At 41.4% G+C, this 22,200-nt stretch overlaps 1 protein-coding gene across 3 annotated transcripts in view; it reads right to left on the reverse strand.

Annotated features, from left to right (window-relative positions):
• FGD4 (FYVE, RhoGEF and PH domain containing 4) overlaps positions 1-22,200 on the reverse strand; it is a 100,268-nt gene that overhangs the window by 45,436 nt on the left and 32,632 nt on the right. The window contains exon 1 of one of the 3 annotated variants that reach the window (XM_048301777.1): positions 4,723-5,027. The exons of 1 other annotated variant lie outside the window; for it this stretch is intronic. In XM_048301777.1, coding sequence (XP_048157734.1) covers positions 4,723-4,738 — 16 coding nt within the window. In that variant the 5' untranslated portion in view covers positions 4,739-5,027. Of the gene's footprint in view, positions 1-1,866; positions 1,960-4,722; positions 5,028-22,200 lie in introns of those variants that run through there. One more of the 3 variants, XM_048301778.1, reaches the window with a different exon arrangement.

A 22,200-nucleotide genomic window follows, 5' to 3' on the forward strand; every position in this document is an offset into this window, starting at 1 on the left:
AATTACTCAATACAAGTCAATAAAATTATCACTGATAGATGGAAACTGTTTCCCTGATCCAACTGCTGAGGCAGTCCATGTGTCCTGCCAGCATCTGACAACTCAGAGCTCATCCAGAAGCCAGCTGTCACAGACACAAGTTGTTCCACCCACTTCCCTCCCTCCTCCTGGCTGCCTGCTCCCACCACTTTGTGTGCACCAGTGTTGGCACCCATCTAGCCTCAGGATGCGGTCTGGGAAAGATAAGCCATCAGAAATGTAACTCCACCAAAAAACAAAGCAGCCATTTTCATGCATTCATTCACCTTAGACGCACTGGAGCTTGGGCAAAGATGCAAATTTATTGATAGGGAAAGGAAGACAAGATTCGCTTTCCAGATGTGAGTAGCCACTAGATAATATTGATTTTATTGAATCATATCGCAGTGGGGTTGGAGCAAACAGTAGGAACAGAAAGGGAAAAAATAATAAAAACAAACATTATCTAAAAAGGGATGGCTTGAAATACGTCCTAATTATAGAACAGGCAGCAGGGTATTAACTGCACAATAGCATTACAGCAGGCTACCAGGCACTGCTTCCTATTACAAGAAAGGTTACAAGTAAATGTAAACTCGTGAACTTTATGATAAAGAGGAAGGTGGGGATGGAGAGAAACCCTGTCGCCCCTCCAGAGTGGCTCCAGCAGCACAGTTGTGCGGCACCACGGCTGCCCCGTGGCCAGTGCCTTCCTCCCCCAAGGCCGGCGCTCTCAGGCTCCCCAGGCACGTCAGTCTCCCTGCCAAGTAATTAACAACCATCAGCTACGAAACGCTGCGAAACAAGCAGCTCCCTGGGAATGCTCACTGCACCAAACCAGAAATATAAAGAACCCAAAGCTGGACACTTCACAAGAATTCAAGTGCTTCCTGCTTTTGACCTGGTTGAGGGGAAAAAAAAGTGAAGAATAGACACAAAAAGCCTCGTTTAAGTGCATTTAGAGCCTTCCTGTGAAATCATTCCGGAAGGACCTTCCTTGTCCAGTTCCTTTAAAGCCCACCACAATTATGTCAGCTTTTACATTGCCTCTTTTCCGTAAGGAACAAGAAACCAGTGACCATTTCACACTAACCCACTGGTCCATAATCATCCTTATGTAAGGAAGCCAAATGCCTGGAATCCAAATGGGGAAAAATCCCGTAGCTCTTAATTGCCAGAGATGACCACTCTTTGTGCTGTCCAAAGAATTCAGTCCAGGTTAACAGACCTGCACATGAAGGCAGTTGCCTCTTGAACATTATACAGATTGAAACAGCTTTACACTTCATGCTCTGAACAGGCTGAGAGATACAAATTCAGAAGTACTCTGTTGTTTAGTTCTCTCTCCTTTCTTTTCTAGATCTCCCTTTAAGATCTACTGTTAAAAAAAAAAAGGAAAATAACAACTGTATGATGAATTTTGAATGTCATTCCTTAAAACCTATGAAGCTAGAGAATTCAAATATCTTTTTTCTATGCAAACTTGAAAATTTATCATACCGTTCCAAAAAGTTTCATCCTCCTATGAATATTTATCTTTGAGTGTGCAAATGGATAGGAAATACTATTTCTAAAAAAAAGTAATGTACTGTAAAAGTAATTAAACCCAACTACACTTCAAGAAGAGAAATAATTTTGAACTGGCTGAAGTTTTGTCCAACACATACCAAGGGCGTGCCACCTTTCACTTTGCTAAAGTTTTGAAAAGCAAATGTTTGAAGGCCCAAGGACAGACCAGAAAAAGGCTGTTCCCGCCCAAACTGCAGCTACCCCAGAGTGAGACAAGATGAGAAGTTCCATCCTTTCCATCCCTCCACATCCCTGTAATTCCCACTGCTCACTTCTTACCAGCTCCAGGGCTCGCTCGGTTTCTCTCCAGGTCAGCGTAACCCTGCACAGCTCCCGGACAAGTGGACACCCGTTTTACCCCCAGAGTTTTGTGCTGTGGCAGCTGAGCTGGCTTGTGGATGAGCCCAAGAGGCCCAGGGAGGGACCTGGCAGCCTCCTGGCAGCAACTGCCCACTGAATCACTTGAGCTGCTCACAAAACTGCAGCCCAACAGAATGTTGCTGACTCCTATGTAATATTTAGAGTTTTCCTTAGAGCCTCAGCTCTTGGCATCAGAAGAAAGAGCACTGAAATATTCACTAAAAAAAGTGGATGGCTTGCATGATGGGGAAGAAAGTTTTCCAAAACAGAGAGCAAATAAACTCTACGAAATTACTCTTAAAAATAACGTTTGTTTAAGGTTAAGCATTTAATTTCTTTTCTAATACAAGGTTTGGCCATACTCCAATCCCTCTCCACCTCACATGACATAAGCCAGCTGTTGCCTCCTCTTCTTTTTGTTTCCTTTTTTATAGAGTCAGGTCATGACTGCAGGGATATTTTCACAAGAAATTTAATCCTTTTTTTTATAATAATTATAAACTCAGGGCAGAAGGGGAGAGATAGAGAAGAAGAGAATTACATAAATATTTTCAATTTTTAGTAAAGACTCAACAAATTCACTGGGTTTACAAGCACTGATGTAAACCAACAGACATTTTCTGTTTACATAGCACCTACCACATAAAAGACTAACATAAGACCCAGTGCTGCAGTCACAAAGAAAGGCATAATGGTGGCACTAATGAAAACACTGGAGTCCCTGTTGACTTCTGGGCCATGGTATCAAAGAGCCTTTGAAAAGACATTGCTTGAAATCAGTTTTTTCCTTTATAGTGAATACTACTACTAAAAGAATATAAATCTATAAAGTTTGAATCTTCAAAAACATCAATGCTCCAGGAAAGATACATTCTACATACTGTGTAGGTGCATTCTACATGTTGTGGGCCTTTAGTACTTGGAAAAACTCCTTTGCTCAGGTAGCTGGACACACTCAACTGCCCATAGTGACAGGGATGAATGAACTGCTATGGGAATTTATACTCCCTATAGGTCCTGTCCCTCTTTTTGCCCTCTCACCCAGTCCCAGCAGTCAGCACTGGAAGGATTTCTTTCTGTTTCAGACTGGAGGCATCCAGAGCTTCAGCAAGAGACTCACTGCTTCTCTGATACTGTTTACCAGGGTCCAGGGATATCTGTCCACTTGATTTAAAACCCACACAGACTGGAATTACTTGCTGTCACCCTTTCTCTGTGCACTATCTATATCCATAGGTCTCCTACACCTGATAGTATAATCTATGTCACCTTAAGGCATGTACAAATTTATTTGTACATCACATAGTTAATGTCAAAAACCCAATCAAATATCACAGCTTCAGCACTCTATTTGACATTCAGACTGCCACTGTTACATATAAGAATTCTGTAGGCTTTGGCCTTTGCAAACTGAAAGTAAGCCAAGGGGTAAGAGGAAATAGTAGTTATAGCACATGATCCTTCCTGAAAAATCCATAAGGGTTCACATCACATTTACAGGAAAAGGGCAGGCATTACATATCCTAGAAAACGGCTCTTGAGAGAGAAATCTGTGAAAAAAGTTTCCTACATCCACATGTCAGTTCTTCTCAGGATACAACAAAATGGTATGTAAGGAGTGGGAGGAAAGGTGTGATTCCCATCCCTCTGGTTGATTTTTAAAAGCTAGAGGCAAAAGGGCAATTTCAAACTTGCTCATAAAACAGATAAGGAACCAATATAATTTTTTTAAAACAAGTATTCTTTGTACCCCCCCCCCCCCCGCCCCCCCAAAAAAAAAAGCAGATGCCCACAAGGACTGAAACCAGGAGAACTGGGTATTTGCATACGTCTACTCAAAGCTTCTCTAGCAAATCCCAAACTCACTCTGCCAGTGACTCCCTTCCCTCTCTTTAGTCTCAGAGGGCTTTCCAGAGAGGCAGACTGGCATAATAACCCAAACCTTCCATGGATCAGCTTCACCCATCTCTCTGTATAAAACCTAATTCAGAATATTTGCTGTCTTACATTAAGTGTTAGGGTTGGGTATGCCTTTTGATTGAACTTATCCCAAGATGAATTTTTCTCAGAACTGAAAAATGCACTCACTTAGAAGTAAAGCACTATTTTCAATAGTATTCTTTAAAACTCATTTACAAGCATACAATGGAAAAAATCCAAACCTTTCACTGGAGGGTGCAATAAAAGATTTTTTTTTATAATTCTGGAAGGCAATCCTGTACATTAAGTGTAGCATAAGCATCAGTTAAATGGATTATTGCAACATTATACATGAAAAGCTGGGTATAAGTCACAAGTGTACACCTACTTCCTAAACAAGGATATAAATCTTATGCAGGATATAAATCTTTGAGGCAATGCTTTCTCACAGATATGCTCGATAGAAACCTTACAGCTATGAGCAGAGCTCAGTGAACCCGGCAAATAAGCCAGGAACTGAAACCACTTACGAACATCACAAAACTAAATTTCCTTTTAAGAAAGTCCAGAGCTGGTGAAAGCAGCAGCAAAACAAGCCAAAAGTGAAGGGGTTATTGGTGTGGCAGACGTATCAGGCAATCAGTTCAGGAGCTCATTTACTTCAAGCTCATTTACTGAGAATAGGAGGAAAAAGCCACCAGAGCATTCCAGATGTATTGCATCACAAGGCAGCTGATGTTCACCGGTTTATTTGCCTCAGACTAAAAAGTTTTAACTCTTGGTGTCTCTGGACACAAACACACCCCGAGTCTTGAAGAGTTTAAAGTTTAACAGAAGCATCCCGGTCAGCCTTACCTGGTTCAGAAGACATTGTTTGCAAATGTAATCCAGTACCACTGCACGAGGAACTGATTTTGCACTGGTAAAAACCCTATGAGAGGCTCACATTTATCCCATTTACAAGCCCTACAAGTTGCCAGAAAGGATTTCTCCCCAGGTGCTCCGTATGTGCTGACAGTTTACACGCTGGGTCTCTCAGTCACACGATGCTCCTCCTCCTCCTCCTCTTGGAGGGCCAGCCCGTGCTGAGAGAAGCATAAGCTGCGCAAACCAGTCTGCTCAGAGAAGAGAGTAAAGTCTGCTCACGAGGAAAGAGGAAAAACAAAGAAATCAGCTTATGTAACGTACAAACTGCTGGAGAAAGAAGGAGGAGGAGGAGAAGGAGGGACTACTGTAAGTTGTTTTGTCGAATACCTCAGCCACTAAGAAAGTTTTGTCACTAGTAATTGCGTTGCTGTTCGAAATTAAAGCGGCATCAAGGTTAAAGGACAAGTTAGTACATTTTTCTGTTTGGTTCTTTGTTCTCCCATATTGCATGGTGCTCATTTCAAATCATCTTCTGCATTTCCTAATCTCTCTTTAGAGATATGCCAAGAATGAAGCACATATGACACACAGGATACCAGAGCACTGACCAAAAGAGTCTACGTTAAAGAATTGTTATGAAAACATTAGTTTATTCAGCATAGATTAAAATTGATTAGAACAATTTAAAATCAATTTTTAAATGACATAAACTACATATTGTGCTCCAGGGTACAATACAAAGATATTAGAGTGAATTATGAACTGAGGAAATACAGAGTTTCAAAAAGCAAAATGATTAACTGGAAAGGGAAGTAACTTTCTTTTATTGTTCAGAGCTCCCACACCATGTGATCCTTTCATCTCAGCAGGAGAAAAAACTGGGATTTAAATCCAGCCCTGTCAATTCGGATAACATGAATCAGAATATTGCAGGCAGCTGAGGTCATTTTCAAGCACTGCACTGCTCCAAACCACAGCTCCCTGCAGCCCCTTCCATCTCCAGCCTCGCAGTCCCCACACTGACAGCTCTGCAGAGCTGCTTGGAGAGCTGAGCACCAAGGGTTACGGGGAGCACGCTTGCAAAACAATCCGTAAGTATCTGTTTGTCACTGAGGGGACAGCCCTCTGGAAGGGGCAGCTAATTGTTTCCTTTCTATTACACATGTTGAACGGCAGGGGGATAGTGCCAAGACCAGCAAAAAAAAAAAAAAAAAAAAAAAAAAAAAAAAAAAAAAAAAAAAAAAACCAACTTTCCTCCAGTTATTTTGACACTTTGGTGCATTTTTCGTGTTGAGATGAGCAGATGCAAGCTCGGTGCGTATGGATTTGACACCTAAATGGAACACATTTTTAGCACCTTGGCCAAGATTTACAAGTTTTCTTTCTGTTTTGAGCATTTATTTTAAACTGCTGAGCTAGGAAGTTGCGTTTCCTCATCCCTGATACTCTAGCAAGTAATCCCAGGCTCCTTAAAGAGACATACAAATTTTATTCACCCAGATCTTCAATGCATCATTAAAATAAAAAATAGCATTAACTGGGTTTCATAATCAAACCAAAAGAACTCCAATGCGTAAGTTGTATTTGTATTTTGGAATTTCATCTCCAGGAGTTCAAAGCTTGCCCTGGTTGCTTGGGCTTGCACATGAAGTACCTTTATAACAGAACACCTCATCTCTCCAGAAAAGCCTTTGTTGAGAAGATAAATTTTCTGCTCAGTTTCCCACATTTGGAGCAAACCACTTTCCCCATGAGTCTGGTTTGTCCATCTGCCAGTGAGGGCTTTGCCAGCCTTTCTTCAGCCAGATCTACTCTTTCCAACCCAGGAAAACCACTGATAATGCTGATCATACAAGTACATGCCAGATTTTAAATTCAGATTGGATCAGCAATATAGCTTTCAACTTTCATACAAACAATATAGTAGGTTAGAAAACAATAAGACAAATAGCTAAAAAATAATTATTTTTAGAAGCAAGTATTCTAGATAAGCAGCTACATAAATGGTCACTGACCACTGCAAGCAAAGAGAAGAGAAGGGGTCACACAGGGAAAAGCAGGGGCCAGACAGGAGTCACTGCAGCTCTGCTACCACTCAGGAAGAAGGAATTTTACACACATGAAGGAAACCGGGGATCCTATTTCATTTCAGAAGTAGAAACATTAAAACAGGTATAAAAAAGTCACCAGTGCCCATCTTTGAAATACACATTTAACTCCTCCTTTTTTAAAAAAAGGTAATATGTTCATTGTTCCATATCTATTTGATTAGTTAGCAGATAAGGGGATTTGGAAGAGATTAAACTGCTAGAAGGGTAATATCTCATTAACCTATTACCCTGGTTTCACAAGTGTTCTACGCCCAACTTTGCTTACTCGAAAAGCAGAAACATGCAAATTGCACAATGCAAGTATTAGTTGAAAATTCATCACCAAGAAGTGCAGCTGTGTCTTCCCTGTCACCTAAACATGCCTAGGAACTTTAAAGAAAAGTTAATTTAAAAACAAGGTTCATTTTATTAATTTTCTCTAAAAGGCAGATGAGGAGGCATGGAGAACAACTAGTTAAGTAAAACATTCTCGTAAGTGTGTCATTGAAGTCATACTACCAAGATAAGAAGTTGCTGTCATTTAGTATAACCAGAATAACTACACAGATAAACACCGTATGCATTTCTCAGGCTAAACAACAGCAGCTTTTTCTCAGTACTTTCCCCATTTTGCAGACAAGGGGACTCAAACTGTGTACATAACTCATTTGAATATTCTTAATGTGATGAAGCTGAGAAGGAAGTCACATGAGTACTGTTAGGAAACCTGGAAAGCTGAACTAAATATTAAAGAGCTACATGAGCAGCATGTCCCTGTGACATACAGCCCCCAAAACCAAACTGGCTCATGTGACAGTGAATCACAGTCCAGTACTCAACATGGCCGTCTTCTGCTTCTCTCCTCCTTACTGCAGACTCACTTCAGGCACAAAGTGTTTGAAAAGGTTTGCTGAGAATGATGCATCAGAACATGATGCACAGGTTGTGTCAGTCAGCGACGGAGAGGGAGTTTTGTCCCAGCCAAAGGATCCATAACCCACCTGCACCCTGACACAGAATTCAGGAGGAGAACTTCTGAATTTCAATATGGAAACACCTCCCAACTTTCTTTTTCCATGTCAAAGATCTATAGACATCTCAATGAGTCCAAGAGGGAAAGGCCCCTTTCACAGGGCTCCCATAAATAGCTGTGGTTGACTCACACTGACCTCCCCTTTCTCTTCTCAATTACACCCCAGTACTTCAAAATCACTGCATTTGGGGCATGGACAGAAATAAAAGCATGCTTTGTTGTCATCCCCAAATAGTTCCTGAGGTGCTATGAAAAGCCCCTCTCACGAGCTGGGCAGTAGCCTGCAGAGGGGTTCAACTTGGCTCCCAGCTATTCTTAGGGAAATGGGATCAGCTACAGGACACCACACACCCGGGTCCCAAAGTGACCCTCACTTCTGTCAGACCTTCCACATGCTGTCCTTTTCGTGACTCTTGGGATAGTCTAAAATCAGTAACAAGTAATTTTGTGTGGAAGCCTGGATGGCTTAAAAAAAAATATTGAAAAAAACCCAAAGCACACAACTTATTTAATACTGCTGTCTTGTTCAACTGCATCCTGCAAGCTTTGCCCCACAGGCACGTGAGGAAGGAAGAAACAGCCATATCACAACTCAAGATTTGCAGGCATATAATGAATAAAAGGATGGGAAGAAATTCTATATTAAGGAAGTGACCTACAGAAACCAGTGATCACCAGGAAAAGGAGGGAGGAGGGGAAAGTCCACACAGAAGTGGGCTGGGCAAGGAGGAAGTTTAGGAATGGGTATTCAGGACTCCTGCAACAAGGAAAAGCAAAAACAGCTTTAAAAAGATGGGTAACTGACCCTCAACAAGGTAAGAAACACTAAGGGATACTGGATCTGCAGCCCAAACAGAAATAAATCCATTTGATGAAAGGACATTTTCCCTTCCCACTTGTGAAAATCAGGAATATCTATCACTCTCCTCCCTAGCTCTCCTGGTTCACATGCAAGGAGGTGCAAGAAAAGTAATCTCAAGGTAGATGTGATGAACAATTACCATGCCATAATTGGAAAGTAAATATGAGTATTTTTCCATCCTTTTTTTCTTTTCTTCCAGCTCAGCTGTATTATATGCCCCAAAGGGAAAGCCTGTGGTTTATGATTTAGGAAGCAGAAATTACTATTTACAGTGTTATCCATTCTATTTCACTACACAGAGCTAGCAAATAGAAGAGTTAGCAAAGAGAAGACATCCTGAGACTCTGCTTTTTCTCGTGGCAAATTCATTGCTTTGTCCTTCCTATGCTTTCCTCAGGCCTCCTGTCTCCCACACAGCTGCTGCCTTGTCCCCAGTGACTGCATTACCTCTGATGGTGATGTCCCTGCCTGCCACTGCACCTTCCTGCAGCCAGGACACACAGCCAGACCAGCAGAGTCAGAAGGGCATCTCTGGTACCTTGACAGCTTGAGGTCATGACGTAGCTGGTACCACAGAAACCCATATCCTCCTTTAAGGAAGGGGGAGAAAAAAGGGAGAAGGAAAAAGCCTGTGGTCTACCCTAATATTCTTGTGCCATCCATTTTTACTCACCTTCACAGATGAAACATCATTTAACATATTTGCAGAATAGTATAGACTCATTTTGCAGTTAAGGTAGCTTTTGGTCACACACAAACACACAAAGCACACGTGCACCCCACCAAAAAAGGCTGTGACCCAGGCCAGGAAGACCACCATACAGAATTCTCCTTAGATTCAGCAGTACAGTGAAAGGCTGAATTCATAACTTTAAAATTACCCCTTCCACATTAAAAATCCAAACAACAGACTCACAAATGAAGCAGATCAGATTGCAGTGACCATGATTTCACTTCCATATAAAAATCAAATTAAGGCAGTGCTAGATACTAAAAATAAAGTACAAATTATTCTTAGTTTGAATTAATAAAACCTGCATGGGGGATTCACAACAAACAGCAGAGTGGAATGCATTAATACACTTCTGGGGTAGATAAGAGTACACAAAATATGATCAGGGATAAAAAAAGGATTAAAAAAATAATCAGATATTCTTTATCTGACAAGAAGCAGTAGCAAATGTTTGGGTAACCCACTGCAGAAGGCATCAAACACACAAGCCCCATGGCTTACAGCATCAATTTATAGATCACCCATGTCAGCAGATGCGTTTGTGCAGCTGTATTTTACCAGATGCTGAAAGCCATGTTCACCATGAATTTGCTTAGTCTTTCTCTGGTAATCCCATTTGCATTTCTTAAACAGAATATGCAGCAGTACAGGCATTTTTAACCTGCTCCACCTTAGCTGACTTCATGCCTTCTGAGGAGGAGAAACTTGAAAGCACAAGACATTTCTCCTTCCACCTTGCTCTGTCCTCCCTGTCACCTTATAGAAAGTATCAGATGAGCTTTGTCCAGAACACATCAGCTCCTAAATACCACGGAAGTGTGGAATGGTTTGCATGGGAAGGGACCTTTGGAGGCCAGGCAGTCTAGCCCTCCTCCATGGGCAAGGACATCATTCACCAGATTGGTTTTAGGACAAAAAATGTCACTATCTGTTCACAGCTATTTCCTTCAGCCTCAAATATACGTACAGCTGTAGTCTCCTTACTTTGTCCTGCTAGGGCCAATTTAATCTGGTATTTACAGGACAGTCAGCAAATTGGGCCCTTCTTTGCAGGGTTTTTTCTTCCCTGCCATTAATACATAGTGCTGATTTTTTTGTAGTCCATCCAGCCTTGTGTACGTCAAGTGTTCAGAGAAAAGTGATCACAAGGAATTCAACAAACCAAATTCATTCAAAAAAGGAAGGTAAAAATACAGACAGTGGTGACAAAGAAGAGAATGTAGAAGTGTATTTCAGCTTTTACAGCAGTAAGGGTCAAAGATCAGAGAGAGCTGTGACTGTTTTTATATAGTGAAGTGATGCTGATAGTTAAACATAGCCTTTGAGACCACATCCACACTAATGAAACTGTAATTTCCTTTAAATTATTGCCATCCACACACCAGACCTCATCAGCCAGCCAGTAATAACTTTTCACCATTTATTTCAACACAAAAGCAATCAATAAGCTTTTCCCCACAATTCCTTTACTGCTATCTCTGAACTCTAAAAACCTGCAATCAGAGAAGATGCCAGCTATAAAACAGACACAGTCAGGTTTCATTGTTGTGTTTCTTATGGAAGGAAATTCTAGAACACCACCTGATTTTGTGATAAACAGGATTAAAGCAGTGCAAAGAAAATCTTAATCCATTAAAACATGATGAACAGACTGGAGTATCAAAGAACAGTAAGTAGATCACATCCGACTGAGAGGCTTTTCCCTCTCATCATGACTGTGTCCTGGGCATTGTTTTGAACTGAAAATGTTTAGTATCAGATTGAGGGACTATCACATTTCTGCTCACACAAGCTGAGGACACTCCATGGAAGACACACATACACAAAAAACACCTCCGCTGCCAACTGGAGTTCTGCTCCTGTGTTAAGCAGCAACTAAAAAAGCATTCTACAGTTTTCGGAATATTTCAACAGTGGGAAAATTTTGAAATATTTGAAATACTTTCAGGTAAACCAGGGAAACACTAGGAATAAGACCAGTAAAATCAATGACACATCTGGAAAATTTAATTCAATTGTTTAGAAAGACTATATTTTACAATCAATCAGATCAGCTTTATGAACACACACACACAAATGTTCAGTCTCTTACGGCCTAACCAGGCCACAGCTTGCAAAACAAGTGGTAATATGGGCAAAATTGGTGGGCAAGGCTCTTCATCTACAGTGTTCCAGACTAAGATTTGAAAATGAGCATTTCCCCAAAATAACAAGATGCTAGCAGACAACAGAGGGGTGCAGCATTGCTGACTTCACTGCGGGCAAGCAGAGCTCACACTGCTAACTGTGAGTATTTCATCATGTTAGATTTTAACTGTTGTGTCTCAGTTCTTAGGCAAAGCTCTTATTCCATCACTGAGCCTTTGAATTTATTTTGGCTGATAGCAGCTATCTTTAAGAGTGTTTGTAGCAGCTTCCACAGTTGAAACTGACTTACACACAGAAATCTTGACAAGCCAAGGGACTGAAACACTTGCCAGTTACATTATAGTGGGTGGCCAAGTCATAACAGCAACATAAGGCTCCAAGCAATGGCGTGAACAAGAGCTACTGAAGAGAACAGACATCAGAATTCATCCTGGAAACTGCCTTGACACACAGAGCTGCCAGAGAACTATTTCAGCTGTAGAGAAAAGTGTCACAGGATCTTTAAAGAAAGGCAACAGGTAATCTCTTATATAACCTATGAAGCCTTTTGATATTTTAGAGAGCTGAACAATACTCAACCACGCTGAACAAGTAAAATGAGCATGCATTATTTATTCTATGTCTCAATCTCAGTGTAGCTGCTAGAAGCATGGTATGGGAAGCCATAAAACTATTTTGAATCACAAGAAAGACACTTCATGCTTTCACTCATCTTCCTAAGCATCAGTGACCTCCTTAAGAAAGAGAATAAAAAAATAAAATAAATATTAGCTTGTGTCCCATTAGAAAATAGGACAGCAGTGTAGGAGAACACAAAGGATGCTGATACTGAGGAGAAGATACGATGAAGAAAAATTCCAGGTGAGAAGTTCAGGTCCTGCCCTGCAGCAATGACTCATTACAGAATCAAGTTGTTCTTTAAAGTACTATTACAATCTCTTGAGCTAATTTTCCTTCTACTACTCAAACAGCAGCTATGTTCAACACCTCTCCAGGGAATACACCACACAAGCCATGGCACTACTTAATGCCTTCAAAACAAAACCCTTGGTTGTAGAAAAGTCTGTAATTCAGGTCTTCTGCAGCCTCAATCGCCAGTTCATAAGCCTTTGCTGAAAAGATTTGCATAAACCTTTGTTTCAATCTTAGCTAACAAATTTAAAACAGATACTCAGAACTATAACCACAGCAACACCTAATTGGGTAGCTGAATGTGGATTTTGTTTCGTCTTTGGTAAGTGTTACTACAAGTAGAAGTGGAACAGACAAGTTACAACACCGTTTAATATCAGGGTTAGCTGCAGCTACACCCTCTCCATGAAGGTAAAGTGCATCTGTGGTAGTGGAAAAACCACAGCAAAAAAGTAGAGTCTGAAGAAGGCACAAGCCAGAAAATGTCTACAGATAGTCAAGAAGAGGTACACAAAAACTGCCATGAAGGTTTCTCCAAAGTCAGCAGCTGGAAAAGCAGTTCTACTTGAAAAGCACTTCTGCTAGCCATCTGCCAGGACTGGAAGGCTATTCTTCCCTCCGATTCAAAATGTGGCTGCCCTGGGTTACCATTCTTCTGAAGCACTGGAGACTGGCTTGAGCTCAGAAAGCATCATCCTGATAGCAGAATTCATTTCTCAAAGTGCCTGCTCGAGTTTTCTACTGACAGGGATCTCATGACACTGGCAATGAGTTCAGCCTTTCCTGTTCATTTTCTGAAGCACAGGGTAACACTGGCTACTCATCATTTAGCAGAGTTGAAAGCTCTCTTTAATGTTTGCTTCCTATAGCCAGTAAGAGTCTGTGATTCACAGTATGCCAGAAGAAAAGCCTGCTGAGCATCTAAATGACAGGTAAGTTATATGGCTACCTGTGACTGAGGCTGGCAGTGGGGAAATCCCATACAAAAACCCCTCAGGACCAAATGGCTCCTTCCAGTCCTGATCTCCACATTCCCAAATGCACTCAAGGACTTACTTTGCTGAGATATTCATCAAAAAGTAAACAATTCCCATGGCTCTTATAAGTCCAAGTAGTATTTTTATACTTAAAATGAGCAGCTAATTATATGGTAAGAGCAACTGGATGAACTGCGGGGCAAAAAAAAAGGAATAATTCCACTTCAAGATATTCTGTTGCTGGCATGCAGTCATTTCTTCCCATCCTGTTCTTCTTCCAACTTTGAATAACAATTACCTGGGAGGAATATTTTCTGAAACTATTTGCAGAACAGCTCTGAGTCTTCAGGTCCTTCAATTAGACACCTTAACAAGGTGGAACCTCAAGAAAGGACAAAAGTACTTCTGGACTAAATGCAAGCCCCTCAGGAAAAGACAAAAAAACCCTACCACAATTCACAGACATGTAATTCATCTGCCAGTCTTTCCCATTTAGTTACTCATCATCTCACTGCACAGGTTTAGGATGGTGATCTGCTTTAGAACAAATTCAACCAATTTGATGTTTTCTAAAATCTGGTACAGCGCTTTCCAGCATCGTGGGGAAAAAAAGTGTTAATGCCTGCATTTTGACCCCACCCATACAAAGCATAAAAGGCACCAGCAAGTTTACATTACTAAGGCCCAGCAAACAGACCAACAGCAGCAGTGCCTGTGTCAGCAGGTTTATCCTCCCACATCCAGCGTCTGGAGAACTCCATTATTCCATGGGACTTGCAAAGAGAACAGTTTGTAAACAGGCACCAGGACTTTCCGAAACAGCTGGCCTTTCAGAGGGAGCTGCAGGCTTTAACCTTGAAACAGCCGTGCTGCTGTAAGGAGACAGTGAGGAGCCTGGGCTTTTTTGGGTTTTTTGTTTTAATGTTCACCATACCCCAGTAAACAGCAAAAACAAAGTGTATTGAAAACTAAGCGTGTTTAAAACCTCCACCAGGCAGCAGCCCGGACACAATGTATAAATAAATGCAAGTCATGTCAAACAGCATTCCACAGTCATGTGTCAAGAGAAAAGCAGAAAGACTTGTCTGTTCGAAGAAAACAATTGTGATCGTTTATGCTCAAGCCACTTTCTTATATATTGACTCAGGATTTTACCATTTAATGGCACGTTTCCTGAAAGCTTAGTGAGTACAGACACTATAAACAAGATTATTATGACCCCATTATATACTAGGTTTTATTTCTAGACACTATTTAGTTGAGAGTTCATTCAAAATGCCCTTTTATTGGGAGATAATGTACCTAAGTTTAGCTTACCCTCTTAAAATAACCCAAATGAAATTGCTACTCAGGATGACCCATCATCTCTGCTGGCCCCCAAAGCCCATATTTTAGAATAAATCTCCTGGAAGAGATCATGTAGCAGATTACACTGGCAATCATTTGTTTGCATTAAGCATAAACATCAGAGCCACTTGTAATGATCTACCAAAGATTTAAAAAAAAAAAAAGCCTTTTAAAAAAAAAAATCATTAGTTTCCAACAGACATTTAACAGTTCCTCTCTTACATGGAAATGGGATGTCTACTATGAAAGGCCAGATGCTCAAATGGATTAAACAGTGTCTAGCCTTTAAATCCTGTATCGACAAATCAACACTGACCTAGTGACCTAAAGTAAAATTTAGTAATTAGAAAGTATCCAGCAGACACATATAGACCAATCAAGAGAGAAATTCAAAAAATTTCTTAGCTTGAGACTGTTTGGATGTTTACATGGTGCTCATCAGAGAATATAAGAGCTGGAGAGTGCAGAATGTAAAGTCCCCTATTTATCCTTGACACATGTTTAGCAGAGGCAGTGGGAAAGCAGGCTCCTCAGCACAGCCCCAGTTAGCAATCAGGAGAAATCACCTCCGGAAAGGGTACACAAGCCATTACCTTCCTGCCCACAGGATTGCTGCTCTCCGTGAAGACTTGCCAACGAGACAATAATTCACACGCGGTGACAGTGAATCCTGTGTGCCTTCCTCGAAGCAGAGCAGGGAGCAGAAACACATCCCACAGCAGCATAACCTTGGGAGGGCTGCCCTTCACTCCCGGCAGGTCCACGATAACACCTGAAGGGTAAAAGTCTAATCTCCTGCCAAGCACCAAAGCCAATCTGCCCCTTTCCTTCTGACAATGCAATTACAGACCTGTGAGACTCGCACGTGGGAACAAGTCCACTGCAGCCCATTAAGAGCAAGTTTTGCATAAATCACCAACTTCAAAGGCAATGCAATATTTAAATTCTGGGGAAGGAAGGGAATTTTTAAAAGGGTTTTTTTTTAATTACAAGTTGATGCAGCTTCCTTTAAGAGTGCTTGCCCAGTTCCACCAACATGAGAGTGTTACATGCTGTCTGAAAGGACTTCAGGCACATATACCAGCCTCCCACAAGCACAAGAAAAGCTCATTCACCACAAACAGTTAAAGTACTCAAAGAAATAAAAACCCTCTCAACCTCCCACACACACTTTTGTTAGGCACCAAGACTTGAAAAGCATCTTGTAGGTTAAAAATTTATCTTAGTCAAATATGTTGTAATCATGACTTATTAACTCTATCAGTAACTTTCCATCCAGACTCCAATGCACTGACATTTTCAGTGGATAAAAGCAGAGGACAGAGAGGTTGAATTAGCACTGACACAATTAAAAGCCTCTAGTAGTGTTCTCCCCTGCACCAAATAAAAATGGCAGTTCTGGCAAGAGGAATGCAGCTTAAGACCTTTATTTGAAAAGGGAAAGCCCATATGCCACTAAGAACATCTGCTGAAGTAACATTTTGCATTTTTGGGCTGCAAAATTTTAATGTCTCTCGTTTAAGTCAGCAATCTGAATTGCACTAAAATGTTCACCATGCATATATTTTGAAAAAATTTAATACTCCTAGCTCCTACAACACAGCAAAAAAAGTATTTTGTAGGACAAGAAAACCTTACAAGGATATACCTCTAATTTTATTTTCCCCTTTAAATGAAAACAAGAGAATCCTGAAAATCAAAACAGAGAATCCTGAAAACTCATGTTAAGTCTCTGTACAATTAAGCTCTATAGAGAAATAGTCCAAAATGTTTGGTCAGTTGGTGAGTTAGAAAGAGGGACAGAGGGTGGGAACGAGGAGTGGAAAACCTGCTCCTGCATTCTGCCTCCCTTACGCTGCTTCCTCTGGGCAAACTGCATAAAACACCCTAAACATCCATTGTATCAGCAGCTCTGCTCGAACATTTCCCTCTCGTCTCACCCTTCGTGCCAGTACGAAAACCAAACACGTTTCACATCCAAAAAGAAATCACTCAGACAAAAAGCAATCAGCGTGAAAAGACATGTAAATCAAACAGATCTGGCAGCAAACAGCACTTCATAAGGACAAGAGATATGAATTGCTCCATTTGTGTCAGTTCTGCCAGTTATTGTTCTGACTTACTACTTTAACTACCCCAGATTAAACTGCTTGAACTGCAACAGACAAACAAAGATCCTTAAAATACAATCCCCCCACACCCTCCCAACAATAAGCATTATTTCCGTGGTGCTGCCATCCTCAAATCTTAAAGCCACTACATCAATTAAAAATTACCTACATACAAAATGCATTTAGCACCGACCTTGCAAAAAGCTTGCTCCTCTTGGCTAGAAATCATTAACAGTTTTGGTAAAATCCTTTTATGTGCTCCTCCAGCTAGCTAATTCCAGCCTTCCATTAACGCACTCCATTGCAGATAATTGCCGACAGCACACGCTCCCCTGCTTTTGCTGGTTCCCAACCCAGCGAGGATAATCACATTCCAGCAGGGAGTGAACAGATGGCAGCCTCCATGGTAACCAGTCCTCCCCAGCTAGTGGTAGCACTGGGAAACTCCCGGGGACCGGGGCAACAAGAGCTCTTTGTGCTCCAGCCTCGCAAAGCCTGAGCGCAGGCACAGCCGGCTCTAGGGCTGACTGGGCATGCCTGGCAGGTGACCTGCCTTCGCAGGCAGGCACGACACCTGAACAAAAGCTGTGACCAGGTTTAACCTTGACTCTGCCTGCTCCCCGCGGTGTGCGGGGAGTAAAGGGGGTAAAACACCCACTGAGATGGAGGTGAAGCTAAGCGGGAGTGCTATTTGCTATTAAAACAGAGCGCTCAGAGAAATTAGCTGGGATCTGTTTTTCCCCTGACAAAATGATTTTCTTTAGGCAGGCTTATTTCCCCTGAATGGGTTTGTTTTCAGCACGATGGAAACATTTGCTGCCTGATCTCTATCTCCCGGACTTTGAAATTGCTCCCCTGAAGATACCGTAATCTATTGCTCAACAAGAACTGCACAGACCCTCTGTTTTGGTCTCAGGGTTGCTGTCAGGCTTATCTCCTCTGCATCTGCCGAGATCAATGCTGATTCAGCAGCAGGCAAAACTGCCCTGTCTCTCTGCTGCACTGCCAGGAGAGGCGTGTCTGGAAAAGCCTTTTTTTTAATATATCAAAGGTGTGCCTGAAACCTCTGCTCTCACCGGGCCAGACCCTGCACAGCTCCACACCTACAGCAAAGGTGTGTGCACCAGCTCAGAGAATTCCCACTGATGCTGTCTGCAGGGAAAAGGGAAGTGGCTTTTCACATCCAACTGATAACGATCTTCTCTGCAAAATAAAAGGGCTTTAAAAGAACATATTAAGGCTTTAAATACTGATGAGTTGCACAGTCTCAAAGTATTTATGGTTTGGAATACTGAATATACAATAGCCTTGACTCACTCAAACTTTCTCTCCCTCACTCTCAAAACCACTCAGCACTTATGACTAATGGCGTGTCAAAAAACCTGTGGGTAATTTTACTTAAAGCTGAGCCAAATTTGGACCTCAGGTTCCTGCGTGCTAACTTACGTCTAGCAAACTATTCTTTTGAGGAAGGGAAAATGGTTTCCTTTCTCCTTTAATGGCACCTTTAATCTTCTAGCTGGTCCTGCAGAACAGCTTTTTGTTCCTTTAAAAGACTGAAAAACCCTGAGCTGGACCCCACCATCACAAAAACACGTCTTCTTCTGCAAGTGGTTTCAGGCACGGAGCTCTTTTGTCTCTCCTCCCACCCAAATTTTCAGTTTTCCTTGTCCTCACTGCACAAGGATGTTTATTTTGTTTCGCAGCAAGCCCAATGAAGTCCACATTGGTAAGAGACACCACTGTTGAACTGCTGGTGCATTACCATTGGAAGCCTTTCCATCCCTGCTGACAGTACAAGAGTATCTGTAATCCACACCAAAGTCCCCACCACAGAAAGCTGAAGAGGACCCAGATTTCAGAAGGAACTCACAGAGCTCACAAGGGCACTGTGGATACTGGTGACAGGCGTAGGACCAAGCCCAGGTCTGCCAACTTGCCCTCCAGGACTAGTAGATCATTCTGACTCATGCTGCTAATTTCAATCCATTTTCTTCCTCTAAGTAAGTAATCTTTACATCATCAAAAAATTCTTAAGCTTATATGGACACCAAACCTAATTTTCCATCAGCAACAACAGTAAAATAAAGTCAGGAAGACTTTAAGATATTTTCAAATATCTTATTTGACTTGCCAATTGTCAATAATAAAAAGTTTTCAGCATTAAAGAGTCATGGAAGGCACCAGTAGCATTTCCTTTTTCCTCTTAAAAATAAAGACTGTGACTCAGAAATTAGTTTTGATGTATTTATAGATTTTTACGTGTTTATGCATTTCCAGGGTTAAAAAATGGAGCAATTACACTTCTTAGCAAATTGACTTCCAAATTATAGGGATTCAACTTCAGTTTCAGTCTTTTTTTCATCATGAAAGGGACACCTCCTACAAAACAACTTTCTAGATTTATGTTAATTCTAACTTTGTATTTAAAAATTAAGTTGTTTACTGAAATATTATAAGCAATCTTGGTATTGGAAAACCTGTTCCATGCACCATAAAAACCCTTAGACCATCTGTTCTTGAACAAGAACTAGCTGTACTCATTATAGGAGGATTGCTAGCAGAATGAAGGGCAACAGCAGTCAGAATCCATTTCAGCTTCTTACTTGGAATTTCTTTCATTATTAGGTCTGATTTTACACAGATACAATGGAAAAAAAAATAAATTACATGGAGCAGCCATCACACAAAGGAAGGGACAATGTGACACACAACAGTCTTTGGCAGAAGCAGTAGGTACCATATATGGAGCAACACTAAAAAAATTATCCTCCGTACATATGACAAAAGTTTTATTCAAACTACTTGAAAAGGACAGAGGAAAACAGCACATTCAAAATGATTTTGAGGAGGAGTGGACAAAGAAAAGAAAATCTAGTCATCTCCCCTTCTCGTTTGGCTAAGAGAGAGCTGGAAGTTTAGGAATAAACTGGTTTTAGCTGGAAGATATGAATGAAAAATAAAGAACATATAAACATCCTGTGTCCTGAATTGATTTCATTGAAAGGACTGTCTTTCACAACAATGACACCATGTGCTTCAGCTTCTCCAGTCTCAGCTGCTATCTGATAGACCAAGATTTTGGCATTTTATTCAGGTTGATGAAGTCTGAAACTGGGTTTTAGAAATGTATGTTTTTCAAATTGGGTAAGGGAGAGGTCTTTTTGGTAATGACCACTTAAAAATCTATTCAGCCAAACCAAGTTATGTGAGATCAGAATGAGGCATACAGACAGCAGTTAGTCACCATTGTCTGCATAAGATTTGAAAGCTGCAACTAAAACCAACTAAGTGACATGTCAGGCCTCAGACATGAATGTTTTCAAGTTGTTGCCCATTTGTCATACCATTTTTTAGAGTTCTACTAAAACAGGCTTGTAATTCCTGACAGTTGCAACGTTTACTGCCAGACAAAGTAAAACAATAGAACATTGATCTGCTCTCTATGATAGTGTCACCTTTGTTTCTACAGAGAAATCAACTTCAGTACAAATAGAGACTCATAGAATTGTTTAGGGTGGAAAAGACCTCCAAGAGCATGGAGTTCAGCTGTTAACCCAGCATCACTGTATTCAACACAAAACTATGTCCCCAAGTGTCACATCCATACATTTTTTGAACACTTCCAGTGATGCTGATTCCAGCACTTCCCTGGGCAGCCTGTTCCAGTGCTTGATAACCCTTTCAGTGAAGAATTTTTTCCTAATATCCAATTTAAACCGCCCCTGGTGCAAACTGAAGCCATTTCCTCTTGTCCAGTCACTTGTTACCGGGGAGAAGATCCCAACTCCCACCTTGCTACACCCTCCTTTCAGGGAGTTGTAGAGAGCAATAAGGTCTCCCCTGAGCCTCCTTTTCTCCAGGCTAAACAGCCCCAGCTCCCTCAGCTGCTCCTCATAGGACTTGTGCTCCAGACCCTTTACCAGCTCCACTGTCGTTCTCTGGACACACTCCAGCTCCTCAATGTCTTTCTTATAGTTGAGAGGCCCCAAACCGAGCATGGGATTCGAGGTGCAGCCTTACCAGTGCCAAACACAGGGGGACAAAATGGTCATGTATTCCTTAGCTCCAAACCATCTAGTACTGAAGAAGTTCACCTTAAGGGAAGCAGGACGTCTACATTTTTAAGAATTACATATATTTTTTTTCTTTTAAGCAAGTATAAAGGCTGAAATTTGCAAAATTCCCTCTTACTTTCCCAAAATCCCAAGATTTAGCATTTTTTGTGATAAGCGCAGAAGGGCCAAGGCTTCCACACTTCCACTGCCTCTTCTGCCTTACCTCAACTGGTTGTTTTCCTAAAAACCATGGTGCTTTGCAGAAGGAAAGCAATGAATTGAGCCCTGCAGACAGCAAATGATTCCTCAGCAGTAGCTGAGGAGACCTCAGGCCTGGCAAGCTGCACTCCCGTTACTTCCCCAGCGATTTCAGGCCTCACAGTTTCACACCAGCACGTGCTCCTCAGTGTCACAAGAAGCAAGACTATGGCATTTATTTTTCTTTCACAGGGTGTCCTGAGAGGAGATGTGTGCTGGGCATGGAAGAAAGGGCAGCTGTTTTGCTTTTGTTCTTACAGCCAGTGTTTGATTCACATGATGTCAGCGTTCCAAGTGATGAACCTTTCCCTTCCAAACTGCTACTGTTTACAGAAGGGGGATTTGCAGCAGGGAGATGAGCTCTCTCCTTCTCACCAGCTCAATGACACTGTCTCCATCCACTGCAGCAATCCTTCTTCCAATGTTACAACAGCTGTTCCTGTGGACATTTATTTTTGGCAACTATCATTAAAGGACAACAAAGAAACACGGATAGAAGTTGTACTAGGCCATCTTAGTGACCTGCTTGGTGCACAGGCCTGAAAGTTACCCTTCCTTCATAGGCAGTCCTCCAGAATAACTTTCAAGTTATGAAAATGAATGCCTTATAGAAATGTAAGAAACAAGACATTTACTGTTATTTCTCCAAAGATAGTTATTTTCAGATGAGGCACAGCACCAGCCCAATACACTGGAACACATTCCATAAACCAGAATTGCTTTAGTTTCCGAGCAGTTTATGGCTCCTCTGCCACTGAGCTGTATCAATAGTGCCTTCCAGTTAGTAATGCCTGTAGCAAAGACATCATTTCATCATAAAGCCAATACTAAAGCATGTCTAGAGTTATCCAGGCACATTGATAAATATAATGTTCAAGTATTATGGAAAGAAAATGATGTAAAATCTAATTTCAAGAAAATCCACCCATCCAAAGGC

The sequence above is a fragment of the Corvus hawaiiensis genome, chromosome 4 (assembly GCF_020740725.1).
Source record: "Corvus hawaiiensis isolate bCorHaw1 chromosome 4, bCorHaw1.pri.cur, whole genome shotgun sequence".
In the NCBI taxonomy this organism is placed as follows: domain Eukaryota; kingdom Metazoa; phylum Chordata; class Aves; order Passeriformes; family Corvidae; genus Corvus; species Corvus hawaiiensis.